Source organism: Natrix helvetica (assembly GCF_964273705.1).
Source record: "Natrix helvetica genome assembly, chromosome: 6".
Lineage (NCBI taxonomy): Eukaryota > Metazoa > Chordata > Lepidosauria > Squamata > Natricidae > Natrix > Natrix helvetica.
Genome location: NC_138553.1, coordinates 79,284,337 through 79,301,102, shown reverse-complemented (window position 1 = coordinate 79,301,102; position 16,766 = coordinate 79,284,337). Strand labels below are relative to the sequence as shown.

Genomic DNA, 16,766 nt, shown 5'->3' with positions numbered 1-16,766 from the left:
CCCCTTTTGCGACCTCCTGACAAGAAAAGTCAGCCAGGTTCACTTAACAACCAGGTTACTAACTGAACAACTGCAGTGATTCACTTAACAACTGTGTCAAGGGAGGTTGTAAAACAGGGCGAAACTCACTCAGCAGTGGAAAATGGGAAGCACAATTGTGATCGTAAGTCGTAATGAAAAACAAAACTTAACCATATGTTGTTTATAGATGGAACCGGAGTTGCTGTGTTTCGTTTAAGCAGAACGGCTTTCCATTTTAAAATCAACTTTTCAACAACTTTAAAAGCCGGAAATCTCATCTCTTTTGTTTCAGGTGGAACCGAATAACTATTCCTCTTCCAAATGCAGCCTTAACGAGAGATACCCGAATTCGATGGAGACAAACTGGATCGGTTCTTGGAAACATGTGGGCAATTGACAGCAGTTAGTAGTATTTATTACCACCAGTGTTATTTACATACTACCAAAACTCTCCTGTTTGTCTATGTGTAACCTTTAGCTGTAGGCGGCGCCATCTTGTTTTTCAGTTCCGCATAAGCGCAGAACAATTTTAACTACACTGCGCATGCACGCACAGCATGCATAAAGCGCACAAACAAACCACCAGTAGTAGTGCCTGCCGGAAACCACCCCTGTGTTAAAGGCGTTGAAGGCAAGATTAATCAGAGGTTATTTACTATGCCCCACTTGGCGTACATCAGAAAATTCTGACAGTCCCCCCCAGCACAGCTCTCCAAAATGTTTAAAAATCTGGCCCCAAATTGTTGGAAGTGCAAAAAAACACCAGGCACTTTTTATCATATGTGGTGGACATGCCATGAGGCCAAAAGATACTGGAAAATGATTCAATCATGGTTGGAACAAATGGTGGGACATCAAATTTTTCTCCCAGGCATAATACCGGAGGGGTATGAGAAAGATGTCCTTTACCTAATTATACACGAACTAACTGCGGTGCATATTAACTTTTGCGCGGTATTGGAAAAAAGAAAATGCACCATCAGAGTTAGATATAATCAGAAAAATTTTGGCCCGTGCGGAAGCAGATAGGTTTACTCTTGAACTTAAAAATAAAAGGGAATCGGAATATTTTGAAGTCTGGAACAGATTTTATTATTGGTATAAGAGAAGATGACCAGACTGGAACAAACTGTAAATAATGTGATTGGATAGAAAGATAGATAATGCACTAAGTAGGCTAATAGTTAAAGGATGAGATTATTTGTATACAATGTGATTGTATGGTCACTTTGACTTCGCGGTACGGCACTGTTTTAAATGTAAAAACAATAAAAATATATTTCCCAAAAAAAAATTCTGACAGAGATACTACCAGTTGCAGAGGTGTATTAGAGTAGCCCCATACTAGAGAAAACTATAGGGTTTCCCCCCACTTTCCACCTGCCATGAACTTATGAGAATGTGGGAAATGGAAATTGACAGGCGATTATTAAACTTCCCGTTACTCCATTCAGGGTGTCTTCCCAAGCTCCTGATGATCTTCTAATTATATTTTTTTAAAGTAATTTTAAGAAAGAAAACCCTCTTTCCTTTAAGCAAGAACCTATGAGCCTTCTTCATCTGAAAATCCCTCTTGGAAAATATAATTCTTAATAGGTCCTTACGAGGTCGGTCACGTCTGTATTTAAGCAGGGATGAAGTATTCCTGTTTCAAGGCTACATTAATTATTTGAAGTCCGGCTACCACTTTCCAGGAGTGAAGGAACATTAATAAACATTTGCAATTTGTAAATATTCTTCGCAGGCCATTATCCTGCTGGGAATAGAATCAAGTTTAGGTCAGGGAATAAAATTACTTGCTTCATTGCAGTTGCTCCATTTATAACGTATTGGGCAGATAAGAACTTAGAATAATAGTCTATTATTTATTCTACTACTATTAACTAGGGGTTGTCACAAAGAAGAGGGAGTCAAGCTATTCTCCAAGGCACCTGAGGGCAGGACAAGAAGCAATGGGTGGAAACTAATCAAGGAGAGAAGCAACCTAGAACTGAGGAGAAATTTCCTGACAGTGAGAACAATTAATCAGTGGAACAACTTCCCTCCAGAAGTTGTGAATGTTCCAACACTGGAAGTTTTTAAGAAGATGTTGGCTAACCATTTGTCTGAAGTGGTGTAGAGTTTCCTGCCTAAGCAGGGGGTTGGACTAGAAGACCTCCAAGGTCCCTTCCAACTCTTCTATTCTGATGCAAACTGCTTAGAGAATCTTTGTGTGGAGACATCTGGTGAAAGGGAAGCAGTAACTCTGAGTAATTTTCTTTTCTATCTGCTGTCAAAAGTAGGATAGAAGTTTTTAAAAATTAAAGGTAGACCTCAAGTTATAACTGGTTGTTTAGCAATCATTCACAGTTACAGTGGACTACTCTGTTGCCTGGGTTTGAAGTTTCAATGGCCACACCTGTGGTCATAGGATCACATTTTGGGTGCTTGGCAACCAGCCTCTTGTAATGTCATCACTTCAATTAATGACACCCGCCCCCCTTATGAACTGCTATTTACTTCTGATTTCTGGCCAAAAAAAAAAGCATTCTGGACAATAGATTCACTTAACAACCACTGTAAAAAAAGTTATAAAAAGTTGTGGGAGCTTCATCACTGGAAGCTTTCAAGAAGAGACTGGACTGTCATCTGTCAGAAATGGTGTAGGGCCTACTGCTTGGGAGGGGGTTGGACTAGATGACCTATAAGGTCTCTTCCAACTCTGTTATTCTATTCTATTCTATCATATCTTATTCATTGGTTGGGTGTGCATGACATCCCAGCTGGACCATTAAATGATGAAGCATTCCTATTATACTGTACTCCTACTCTACTCTACTCTACTCTACTCTACTCTACTCTACTCTACTCTACTCTACTCTACTCTACTCTACTCTACTCTACTCTACTCCACTCCACTCCACTCCACTCCTATTCTATTCCATTCCATTCCATTCTTATTCTATTCTATTCCATTCTTATTCCATTCTATTCTATTCCATTAGATTCCATTCCATTCTTATTCCATTCCATTCCATTCTATTCTATTCCATTAGATTCCATTCCATTCTTATTCCATTCCATTCCATTCTATTCCATTAGATTCCATTCCATTCTTATTCCATTCCATTCCATTCTTATTCCATTCTATTCCATTAGATTCAATTCCATTCTTATTCTATTCCATTAGATTCCATTCCATTCTTATTCCATTCCATTCCATTCTTATTCTATTCTATTCCATTCTTATTCCATTCTGTTCTATTCCATTAGATTCCATTCCATTCTTATTCCATTCCATTCCATTCTATTCCATTAGATTCCATTCCATTCTTATTCTATTCCATTAGATTCCATTCCATTCTTATTCCATTCCATTCCATTCTTATTCTATTCCATTAGATTCCATTCCATTCTTATTCCATTCCATTCCATTCTTATTCTATTCTATTCCATTCTTATTCCATTCTGTTCTATTCCATTAGATTCCATTCCATTCTTATTCCATTCCATTCCATTCCATTCTATTCCATTAGATTCCATTCCATTCTTATTCTATTCCATTAGATTCCATTCCATTCTTATTCCATTCCACTCCATTCTATTCTAGTCTATTCCATTAGATTCCATTCCATTCTTATTCTATTCCATTAGATTCCATTCCATTCTTATTCCATTCCACTCCATTCTATTCTAGTCTATTCCATTAGATTCCATTCCATTCTTGTTCCATTCTATTCTATTCCGCATTCTATTCTATAAAATCAAGTGCAATCATATGGTAATGACCAGCACACAAGGCTGGAATTGCAACCCTAATTCCAGGCTCAATTACAGTCGTGAGCCAAGGACAACCTGTATATACTTAGTCTTGCTTGTTCCAGTGTAATGAACTTTGTATGCCCGTCACTTCAATGCGTCCAAAGTTCTGGAATCTGACTTCGGCACATCTTTTTTTTCCCTCCCTGCAGTTTACATTGGTCCATCTTGTCTCAAATTCTGCTCAGGGCGAGGTCAATGTACGAGGACCGGTTGCAAGTAAGTCTGATCATAACACGTGTTGTGTAAAGTTGCTTTCTACCGTAGCGGTTGTAGGGCAGCCTGTTCTTGTGGGATTACAGCTTCTCCCAATTACCCAATCAGAATCTCCCCCCCCCCCCAAGATGACAGATCCCTGCTTTGCGTCAGGGTTCCGAGTAACACCTCTAGCGAAAGAAGACTCCGAGACTTGAGTTCCCTCCAAGTTCCATTTTATTAGAGACATATTGGCACATCTGGGAAAAGCCGAATCTGAAACCTTCCAAGTTTTCCCCACCCAAAAGAAAGTCCAAGTCCCTGCCCAGCACCCACATGTCCATCCCATGCTCCAATCAGGCCCCATCCCCACTGGAGATGCCTCCCAGTCACACCACTCCAGGTGCAGGGAAGACGTCCTTGACTCTCTGAGAAAGGAATGTCACTTTGACTCTACATCTCCCACACTCCATGTGATCCCTCCTCCCATTTTCCCGCAGCATTAATTGTGGCATGCCTGAAGGCCCAATGCAAAAGATGGCTTCCAGGCCTAACACTTTGCTTAGGTCAGACTTAATGTGATCTCCACAGGAGATATTGAATGTGTGGACTGTCATGAAGTTAACCCAACTGCATTCATTGGAATTAGAGACAGGGGAAAAACACTTTTGGGTTCTAATTAATTGTCCCTCATAGGAATGGTTATTTCTCTGCTTTTTTTCTAAGTCATGAAGGTGGTAGACCTTTTAGGTTTTGGCCGTTCTAATTTGAAACATATTTGTAAGTCTTTATTTGATTTATATATTTATATTTATTTATATATAATCCAATGGTTGCAGGAATTGGTTATGTCTAGTTTAATGAAAAGAAGGACTAGGGGAGACATGATAGCATTGTTCCAATATCTCAGGGGCTGCCACAAAGAATAGGGAGTCAAACTATTCTCCAAGGCACCTGAGGGTAGAACAAGAAGCAATGGGTGGAAACTAATCCAGGAGAGAAGCAACTTAGAACTGAGGAGAAACTTCCTGACAGTGAGAACAATTAATCAGTGGAACAGCTTGCCTCCAGAAGTTGTAAATGCTTCAACACTGGAGGTTTTTAAGGAGAACCATTTGTCTGAAATGGTATAGGAATTCCTGCCTGAGCAGGGGGTTGGACTAAAAGACCTCCAAGGCCCCTTCCAGCTCTGTTACTCTATTCTATTTCATTCCATTCCATATTTTATTATTCTGTTCTATTCTATTCTACTCTATTCTACTCTACTCTGCTCCACTCCACTCCACTCCATTCTATTCCGTATTTTATTATTCTATTCCAGTCCAATCCATTCCATTCTGTATTTTATTATTCTATTCTGTTCTGTTCTATTCTATTCTACTCTACTCTACTCTACTCTACTCTACTCTACTCTACTCTACTCTACTCTACTCTACTCTACTCTACTCTACTCTATTCTACTCCACTCCACTCCACTCCACTCCATTCCATTCCATATTTTATTGTTCTGTTCTATTCTATTCCAGTCCATTCCATTCCCTATTTTATTATTCTATTCTATTCCAGTCCAGTCCAGTCCAGTTCATTCCGTATTTTATTATTCTATTCTATTCTGCACTACTCTATTTATTGTTCAACCGCATTGTGGAAATGCCTTTCCACGAAATCCTAAGAAAACCTCTCGAAGGAGCAGTGGTCCGTGACCGTTAAAGAAGAAAAGAGGGGATTTTGTGCACTTGCAAATAGAAGTGGAACCACGGTGGCAAAAGGAAGCAAAATGAGCACTAATTGTAATAAGTGCCTTGGGTGCAATTGCAAAACATCTGGAATACCACTTGAATATCATTGTCATTGACAAAATCCCCATCGGTCAATTGCGAAAAGCAGCTTTATCCAGAACATCTAACATGCTGCCACAATATACCTTTCATATTATTAAACAGCCACGTCTTAACCATCCCAGGTCCTTGAAAAGGATTTGACAGCTGGATAAAAATGCTAAATCCAGTCTAAATATCTGGCCGACTGGGTGACCAGCCACAATAATAATAGCAGCAAAATCGTATACTTGCAATTAGTCATAGACTACTCAATTTCATTTTTTGATAACTTTGGAAAGAAAAAGCCAATTTGGTGTAGTGGTTAAGACACTTGGCTAGAAAGTGGGAGGCCATGAGTTCTAGTCCTACTTTAGCCATGAAAGCCAGCTGGGGGACCTTGGGCCAATCACCAGGAGGCTGTGAGTTCTAGTCCTGCTTTAGCCATGACAGGCAGCTGGGGGACCTTGGCCCAATCCCTCTCTCTCTCTCAGCCCAAATCACCTTTAATCAAATGAATTGATTAAAAGTAAACATTTTTTAAAAACGAAGAGAGGGGATACGTGGGTATGAACATTTCGTGGCCTTAGGGCTTGCATTTCTTAAGATCCCGTACAACACCCGGGACTTATTTCTCTCAAAGCTTGATCCTATTTAGCTGGCTTTTTTGCTTCTTTCTGCAACAGGTGCGACCCTGGTTTTTCCGGCCCGGCGTGCGAAATGGCTTCTCAAACTTTTCCGATCTTTATCTCGGAAACATTCAGCAATTCCAGGCTCTCTTCCTATCACAATTTTTACTCCATCCGTGGTGCCGAAGTCAGCTTCGGCTGTGGGGTCCTGGCGAGTGGCAAAGCCTTGGTTTTTAACAAGGACGGGAGACGTCAACTCGTCACCTCTTTCTTCGACAGCTCCCAATCAAGGTAAATGGGAATAAATGAAAACAAGGCAGGCTCGGGATCTACATTGCTTGGAATTAAATTCAATTTTTTTACTACCGGTTCTTGGTGGGCGTGGTGTGGATTGGTGGGAGTGGGTTGGTGGGCGTGGCAGGGGAAGGATACTGCAAAATCCCCATTCCCACCCCAGTCTAGGACCAGCCAGAAGTGGCATTTGCCACAGTGGTGGGTTCTGAATCCCATTGCAACCGGTAGGGTGCAACGGGGCCCGGCGTCCACCACATGAATGCGCGCATGTGTCCTTACCTCTTGCAACGCCTTTGTGAGCCTCCGTGATGCTCCAGCTGCTTGGCGGAGCATTGCGCAGGCGCCATACATGCCATGCTCATGCACCGTACCACCGAAGAGCTCAAATACAGGTAAGGAGGATGGGCGGGCGGGTGGGCCCTCCGGAGCATCATACCAGAATGGTACCCAGTGCTCCCGGCAGGCACCGGTACGCCCGTACTGGGGCATACTGCCTGCAACCCACCGTTGATTTGCCGGTTCTCCGAACTACTCAAAATTTCCGCTACCGGTTCTCCAGAACCTGCTTCACCCCTGAATTACCGTATCTTTCAGAGTATAAGATGCACCTTCCCCCCCCTAAAAGAGCGTGGTAATGTTGGTGCGTCTTATACGTCGAATGCAGCCATTTTTAGCCTCCCGAAGCCCCACCCTCGCATCCCATTTTTGCGAAAAACGTGCCCTTTTTCACAAAAACGAAGGGGTTTTTTTTTGCCTTCCTTCAGCCCCCAGCAGCCCTCTGCAGGCTTCAGCAGGGCTGGGGCAAGGCAGAAATGGGGGCATTTTTGCCTTCCCCCAGCCCTGCTGAAGCTTGCAGAGTGCTCCTGGGGGCTGGGGGAAAGCAAAAACTTTTCTTACTTACCTCTTTGAAATCTTGATGTGTCTTATACACCGGTGCATCTTATAGTCCGAAAAATATGGTAAACCCTCAGTGATGGCTTACCTTTTCCGGACCGAGTGCCTAATGCTCGTGTGTATGCCCAAGCACACAATGCAATGCGTGTGCCCCACCCCTGCTGCACATGTGCCCCCCCATTCCCTCCCTCGCACAAGCCCCCCCCCCCCATGCCTATGTGGCAGAAACCTGAAGACCAGCTGGCCAGTGGGAGGCACGCATGCATGCGCGGCAGAGCAAAACTGGGATGATGGCTCACTTGCCCACAGAGAGGGCGCTGCGTACCACCTCTGGCATGCGTGCCATAGGTTTTGCCATCACGGCCTTATATCTTCAATTAAAAGGGGAGCTTCTGATTGACCGAGAGAGAGAGAAAAATCCAGCGCTCGAATTTTTGACGGTTTCGTATTTTTACCTTTAATTCTGGATACGAGAATGCATTTTTAAAAAACTTTATTTGCAGGGCTAAGTGTTCAATCCATTGGGGGGTAATTATACGGCGCCTGAGTTTGCAAACATGCAACATTAATCTCCAAAAAAGTGGGTGTCAGAGCCAAGCGCTGGTTAATTATTTATGGGCTTGTATTTATTTTGACAGCTTGTGGCAGCTGATTAGATCCATTCAATCGCTCCTCCACCCCTCCGGTTCCTAATAAATAATGGAATGCAATAGTGATTGGCATTTAAAAACAATCCGTGCTATACTATCTGGCTGGACTGAATAAACAATTCCAACTCCAGGAAGGAGCCATCAGCATTGTATACTTGGAGCTTGGCTTTAATGTACAGGATTTGAAATAAAATGAAATAAAATAAAATGGCAGGGTTGTGGAAACGGTAATTTATAATGATTCATACTCTTTTGTCAAACCAGATTCCTCCAGTTCACTCTGCGACTCGGGAGCAGATCTGTCTTGAGTACTTGCAAAGCCCCAGATCAGCCCGGAGAAGGGGTTCTGCTACATTATTCATACGACAACGGAATTACATGGAAACTTCTAGAACATTACCCGTATCTCAACTATCACGAGCCAAGGTAAATGCAAAGCATCCTATTGGGAAGCAGTTGTTTTTCAATAGCCTCTGTGCCGTGGTCAGATTCCTATCATTCACACCACACACCAGTCCCCCGATCCATTTAATTGCCTGAAATGTTTTTCCCCCTCTTCCGCACGCTGTCTCTCAAAATTTACTTGTTCTGTTTCGCCATTTGATCCTCTGGCTAATCAATTAACACCTCCTCCCTCAGTAATAAACGTGAGATCACAAGTTTCTCTTGAGGCACACCCGTCGAAGTTCACAAAGGCGGCATAGAAAGCGCCTTTTAAGGTGTGCTCGTGTGTTCTTCTTCACAAGAAAAGATGCGAAGTTGTGGCAGCACAAAGAACAACAAACGCATACCGTGGTTATTGTCAGACTCAACAAGAGAAAGATGTCGGAGTTAATGTATGGATTTATTTTTACTGGTCCCCTTCCTACTTGATTTACAGACTTTTCTTTGAGGGGTGGGGTAGAAAGACGAGGTTGGTAGGAATTGAAAGTCCCTTTGCCAATATTTTATTACGCATTGATGGGGATAAACATCCCTCATGTTGTTATGCCTCAGCCTTTGCCTCTCCACGTTTCAGGCGGGCATCTGCTGTTATTGATTTATGGAACATTCTCAAAGATGCCATTGCCATGGCAATTAATGTATGATCCCCATGGCTGTGTTCTGTAATTGTGCCTGGAAATTCAATATTATTCTTAATTTTCTTCACACTTCATCAGTGACGTGCGGTGAGGTTTATGACTGGTGAGGCACTGACACAGTGCTGGGTTTCAAATATTTTTAGACTTTTGGACTTCAACTCCCAGAATTCCACAGCCAGGCATGCTCAGTTCCGATTTAAAGCGACAGCATTTGTTTTTCTCCTTTGCTCCTTCTTTCTTTTTCTTTTTCTTCTCCCTTCCCCTCCTTCCTCCCTCTCTCCCTTCCTCCCCCTCTCTCAAACACACGCACACACAGACCCAGAAGTTGGATTGGACTATCTCTCCTACCCCCTTCCCTCTCTCACTCACTCTCAAACAAACCCACACACACACAAAAGTTGGATTGGATATCTTTTCCAGTGGCTTGAAAGCAGTTCCTCTGCCATCCCCCCCATTCCCCTGCTGCCTTCCCCAAACACCTCCACCATTGCAAATGCAGCCTGCTGTCTGGGTGGGAAATGCCTGGAACACAATAAAGCCCACCCACTCACCTCCTGCTGGCAGGCTGGGGTGAGAGGAGAGGCAGAGAAGCCGGAGGGGAGCCGATCCGAGCCTTCCAAAAAAAAGAGGCTGGGGGAAAGTGTGTGTGTACTACAGCATGGCTCTTTGCCTGGCTTCCTGCCTCCTCCTGTGGTCTCCTCAGTGCTCGCTTGTGCTCTCCCTCCCCAAGTGTAGTTTGATTGCAGGCGGAGCCACGTTGCCTTTTCAAACTTGTAATCAGTGAAGCTGGGCTAGATTTTTATATAGTTTTATCCAGCTGTGTGTGTGTGAGAGAGAAATGAATGGGGACCTGGAGAGGAAGTCACTACACTTAGGGAGGGAGAGCACCAGTGAGGAGACCACAGGAGGAGGCAGGAAGCCAGGCAAAGAGCCATGCTGTAGTACGCATGCAGTTCTCCTGCCTCATAGTAGAGGGTGCTTTTTAAGAGGCTTTTTTAAACAGTTAAGCAGAGTCATCCACAGTGAGGCAGTAACTAGCTCAGCCTGACCTCAGCTGTTGCCTTTTTCCTTTTACATTTTTTTTCTTTTCATGATGAGAGTGGTGAGGCTGTGCCTCACTTGCCTCACCTGACTGCACGTCACTGCACTTCATCAAATCTAGGTTGTGTTGTCCCAGCTGCCAGGGGAGTTCTGGTGGGCCTGGCTCACCAACCGCGCAACAGAAGACTGTTGACTGTCCCTTCCTCACTAGAATTAATGTTTCTGGTTGGGTGTTCTTGTTGGGTACCATTCCGCTCCCTGCCAGACTGAGAATGGAGCTTCATTCCAATTCCTGCCACGGTGAAAAACATATAAAAGGAAATTGCTTAATCAAGGAATAAAATATGTGCTTTGTGCTCTCTGCCAGCACTCTTTGGTACAAAACTGGCACACACACACAAAAGGAAAACAGAGGCTCCCGCCAATACAGTTTTTGCCCCAAATAAGAACAAGATGGTGCTTGCTTTCATTCCGTTGACAAAATCCAACTTGATTGACAGTTGAGTCTGTCCTCAGAGTGTGGGGGGAAGGACTCGACGTTGTCCAAAATCCCTAGCAGAGAATGACGAAGATGTAAGAAAATCTGTTCATAGAAGAATAGAATAGAATAGAATAGAATAGAATACAATACAATACAATACAATACAATACAATAGTAGAGTAGAGTAGAGTAGAGTAGAGTAGAGTAGAGTAGAGTAGAATGGAGTGGAGTGGAGTAGAATAGAAGTAGAGTGCAGTAGGGTAGAGTAGGGTAGAGTAGAGTAGAGTAGAGTAGAGTAGAATAGAAGTAGGGTAATGTAGAATAGAATAGAATAGAATAGAATAGAATAGAATAGAATAGAATAGAATAGAATAGAATAGAATAGAATAGAATAGAATAGAATAGAATAGAATAGAATAGAATACAATAGTAGAGTAGAGTAGAGTAGAGTAGAGTAGAGTAGAGTAGAGTAGAGTAGAGTAGAGTGGAGTAGAATAGAAGTAGAGTGCAATAGGGTAGAGTAGAGTAGGGTAGAGTAGAGTAGAGTAGAGTAGAGTAGAGTAGAAGTAGGGTAATGTAGAATAGAATGGAATAGAATAGAATAGAATAGAATAGAATAGAATACAATAGTAGAGTAGAGTAGAGTAGAGTAGAGTAGAGTAGAGTAGAGTAGAGTAGAGTAGAGTAGAGTAGAGTAGAGTAGAAGTAGAGTGCAGTAGGGTAGGGTAGGGTAGAGTAGAGTAGAGTAGAGTAGAGTAGAGTAGAGTAGAATAGAGTAGAAGTAGGGTAATGTAGAATAGAATGGAATAGAATAGAATAGAATAGAATAGAATAGAATAGAATAGAATAGAATAGAATAGAATAGAATAGAATAGTTTATTGGCCAAGTGTGATTGGACACACAAGGAATTTGTCTTTGGTGCATTTGGTCTCAGTGTACACAAAAAGACAAGATACATTCATCAAGAGTCATAAGGTACAGCACTTAATGATAGTCATAGGGTACAAATAAGCAATCAGGAAACAATCAATATCAATATCAATTTAGGGTACAAATAAGCAATCAGGAAACAATCAATATCAATATCAATTCACCAAGATATCCAGCCCTGTTCTTCCAGGAGTAATTTAAATGTAGAGGGGAAAAAATAGTTCCAGGATAGAAATTCAAGATCATGTACAGGTTATGTATTATTCATCTGCAAAAAAAGATGCTGAAAACTTTAACAAATATTGTCTTTAGTTTTTGACGACAAACTGAGGTTTTTATTGCAAAATAAATCTTCCCAAACATGCAAGCAGGACAAGAATAAATGAGTTAAAAATGTGGTGCAATGTTGAATAGTGAAGATAACAGAATAACAGAGTTGGGAGGGAGCTTGGTGGTCTTCTAGTCCAACCCCCTGCTAAGGGAGAAAACCCTACACCAGGGATGGCTAACTTTTTTGCCACGCACGCCAAAAGAGGGGTGGGGGGGTGTCGTGCGCATGCATGCCCTCCCCCCCCACGCATATGTGTGTGATGGACCCGCTTTTCGCCCTCCCCAGCCTCCAGAGGCTTTCTAGGAGCCTGGGGAAGGCGAAAACGGCCTCATCCACCCCACCCCAGGCCCTCGGGAGGGAGAAAAACTGCCCAATGCGCAAACAGGAAGTCAGTTCCCGAACTTCCGGTTTGCGCATTGGGTTGTTTTTTGCCCTCCGGAAGCTTCAGGAGAGCCTCCGGAAGTCCAAAAAACGGCCAAAAATGAAGGCCGAAATCAGCTGGCCAGGGCATACGCACCCGCTGGAACTGACAGGGCAATGCCTCGCGTGCCCTCAGAAATGGTTCCATGTGACACGGCCCCAATACCATTTCAGACAAATGTTTGTCCAATCTCTTATTTAAAACTACCAGTGTTGGATAATCCACAATTTCTGGAGGCAAGGTGTTCCACTGGTTGATTGTTCTCACTGTCAAAAAATTTGTCAGAAGTTCTTTCTTCTTAATTAGTTTCCATCCATTGCTTCTTGTCTTGCCTTCTGTTACTTTGGAAAATAAGTTGATCCCCTCTTCTTTGTGGTAGCCCCTCAAAAATTGGAACAGTGCTATCACATCACCCCTAGTCCTTCTTTTCATTAAACTAGACATACTCAATTCCAGCCACTATTCTTTATCTGTTCTTTAACACTCTTTACGTAGGAATATTAACCTGGTTAGAAATACAGCCGGAGACACTTAACAATTCTGTCTTTATCCTCATTTTCCCCTTTCTCGAACCTGGAAAATTCAGCTCTTAACATCTTAAAGTTAAGGTTGTCCTATGTGGGCTGGAAAAAAAAATCTTAACCAGGAGATGGCAGAAATGGGTTCAGATTTACTTGGATCTCTTTGCTACCATCTAGTGGATAAAACAATTATTGCAGTTTTAACAGAGGAATTCTGCTAAAGACAAGAGAGCCAGTTTGTGCAGTAGCGGTAGTAGTAGTAGTAGTAGGAGTAGTAGTAGTAGTTGATTGATAAAATAAAGTACAGTAAAAGTATTGGTTCCCCTCGCACATATGTGCTAGTCGTTCCCCACTCTAGGGGGCAGTGTTCATCTCTGTTTCAAAGCCAGCGCTGTCCGAAGACGTCTCCATGGCCATGTGGCCGGCATGACTAAATGCCGAAGGCTCACGGAACGCTGTTTCCTTCCCACCAAAGGTGGTGCCTATTTTTCTACTTGCATTTTTTACTTCCTTTCGAACTGCTAGGTTGGCAGAAGCTGGGACAAGTAACGGGAGCTCACTCCATTACACAGCGCTAGGGATTCGAACTGCCGACCTTTCTGATCGACAAGCTCAGCGTCTTAGCCACTGAGCCACCGCGTCCCTTAAAATACAGTACATAGTTTCATTCCAAAATAAAATAAATACAGGAAATAAAGTGATAAAATACAAATGTGTTGATACAAAGAGACAATAATCAAACAAATCACCCTTACTGGATAAGCCAATCTGTTTAATGTATCATTTTCACTGCCTTAATTATAAACTTAACAATTACTGTATACAATGCAAGGTAGTCCTCGACTTACAAAAGCTCAATGAGTGACCCTTCCAAGTTACAATGGCGCTGAAGAAACTGACTCACGACCGATTTTTCATACTTACGACCATTGCAGGATCCCCACAGTCACAGTGATCAAATTTTAGGGGCTTGGCAACTGATTCATATTTATGACGGTTGCAGCTTCCTGTGGTCACGTGATCCTCCTATGCGATCTTCTGACAAAGTCAGTGGAGAACCCTGATTCACTTGACAACGATATGACTAATTCAACAACCCTAGTGATTCACTTAGCAACCGTGTCAAGAAGGGTCGTAAAACGGGGCAAAACTCACTTAACAAATGTCTGACTTAGCAACAGAAGTTTCGGCTCCGGTTGCCGTCGTAAGTTGAGGACTGCTTATAGTACGAAGCGTTGGAATCATCTTAGCGATTTCTGTAACTAGACAATTTCCATAAATCCATTTCTTTCCCTTTTTTTAAAGAATAATTTCGGTGGAATTGCCGGAAGATGCAAGACAGTTTGGCATTCAGTTCCGATGGTGGCAACCGTACCATTCTTCTCAAGGCGAAGATGTTTGGGCCATTGATGAAATCATCATGACCTCCGTGCTTTTCAATAGCATCAGCCTGGACTTCACCAACTTGTTGGAAGTTACTCAGTCCCTGGGATTCTACTTGGGGAATGTTCAACCATACTGTGGCCATGACTGGACCCTTTGGTGAGTCCCTTTTTTTGAATCTTCTGCTGTGGGTAAACTTTTTGTTTTCATAGTAAAGATTACAATTCTTTAAATATTTCCGTATGTGTGTATATGTGTACCTATATCTGTCTGCCTGTCTATCTATCTATCTATTATCTATCTATTTATATCTATATCTCGTATGATCTACCTATCTCTATTTATATCTATCTATCTATTATCTATCTATAGCTATCTATCATTTCTCTCCCCTCTGTATCTATCTCTATCATCTATCTATCTATCTATCTATCTATCTATCTATCTATCTATCTATCTATCTATCTATCTATCATCTATCTATCTATCTATCTATCTATCTCTATATCTATCTATCTATCTATCTATCTATCTATCTATCTATCTATATCTATCTCCTCTATCTACCTATCTCTATCATCTCTCTATCTGTCTATTTATCTATCTATATCTATCTATCATCTATCTATCTATCTATCTATCTATCTATCTATCTATCTATCTATCTATCTATCTATCTATCATCTACTATAGCTATCTATCTATTTATCTATCTATCTATCTATCTATCTATCATATCTATCTATCTATCTATCTATCTCTATCTATCTATCATCTATCTATCTATCTATCTATCTTTCTATCTCTAACATCTCTCTCTATATCTGTCTATTTATCTATCTATATCTATCTATGCATCATCTATCTATCATCTATCTATCTATCTATCTATCTATCTATCTATCTATCTATCATAGCTATCTATTTATCTATCTCTATCATCTATCTATCTATCATCTATCTATCTATCATCTCTATCTATCTCTATCTATCTATCATCTATCTATCTATCTATCTATCTATCTATCATCTATCTATCTATCTATCTCTATATCTATCTATCTATCTATCTATCTATCTATATCTATCTCTATCTATCTATCTCTATCATCTCTCTCTCTATCTGTCTATTTATCTATCTATATCTATCTATCATCTATCTATCTATCTATCTATCTATCTATCTATCTATCTATCTATCATCTACTATAGCTATCTATCTATTTATCTCTCTATCATCTATCTATCTATCTATCTATCTATCTATCTATCTCTAACATCTCTCTCTATATCTGTCTATTTATCTATCTATATCTATCTATGCATCATCTATCTATCATCTATCTATCTATCTATCTATCTATCTATCTATCTATCTATCATAGCTATCTATCTATCTATTTATCTATCTCTATCATCTATCTATCTATCATCTATCTATCTATCATCTCTATCTCTATCTATCATCTATCTATCTATCTATCTATCTATCTATCTATCTATCTATCTACCTCTAACATCTCTCTCTCTCTATCTTTATCTATCTATATCTATCTATGTATCATCTATCTATCTATCATCTATCTATCTATCTATCTATCTATCTATCTATCTATCTATCTATCTATCTACTATAGCTATCTATCTATCTATTTATCTATCTCTATCTATCTATCTATCTATCTATCATCTATCTATCTATCTATCTATCTATCTCTATATCTATCTATCTATCTATCTATCTATCATCTATCTATCTATCTATCTATCTATCTATCTATCTATCTATCTCTATCTCCTCTATCTATCTATCTCTATCATCTCTCTCTCTATCTGTCTATTTATCTATCTATATCTATCTATCATCTATCTATCTATCTATCTATCTATCTATCTATCTATCTATCTATCTATCATCTACTATAGCTATCTATCTATTTATCTCTCTATCATCTATCTATCTCTCTATCTATCTATCATATCTATCTATCTATCTATCTATCTATCTATCTATCTATCTATCTATATCTATCTATCTATCATCTATCTATCTATCTATCTATCTATCTATCTCTAACATCTCTCTCTATATCTGTCTATTTATCTATCTATATCTATCTATGCATCATCTATCTATCATCTATCTATCTATCTATCTATCTATCTATCTATCTATCTATCTATCTATCTATCTATCTATCATAGCTATCTATCTATCTATTTATCTATCTCTATCATCTATCTATCTATCATCTATCTATCTATCATCTCTATCTA

The 16,766-nt window shown here is 40.7% G+C and overlaps 1 protein-coding gene across 4 annotated transcripts in view; it reads left to right on the top strand.

The window, feature by feature from the left end:
• Positions 1 to 16,766, top strand: part of RELN (reelin) — a 351,649-nt gene that overhangs the window by 204,216 nt on the left and 130,667 nt on the right. For all 4 annotated transcript variants that reach the window (XM_081957930.1, XM_081957928.1, XM_081957927.1 and 1 more), the window contains 5 exons: positions 314 to 423; positions 3,972 to 4,038; positions 6,518 to 6,751; positions 8,563 to 8,724; positions 14,412 to 14,648. In XM_081957930.1, coding sequence (XP_081814056.1) covers positions 314 to 423; positions 3,972 to 4,038; positions 6,518 to 6,751; positions 8,563 to 8,724; positions 14,412 to 14,648 — 810 coding nt within the window. The remainder of the gene's footprint in view (positions 1 to 313; positions 424 to 3,971; positions 4,039 to 6,517; positions 6,752 to 8,562; positions 8,725 to 14,411; positions 14,649 to 16,766) is intronic.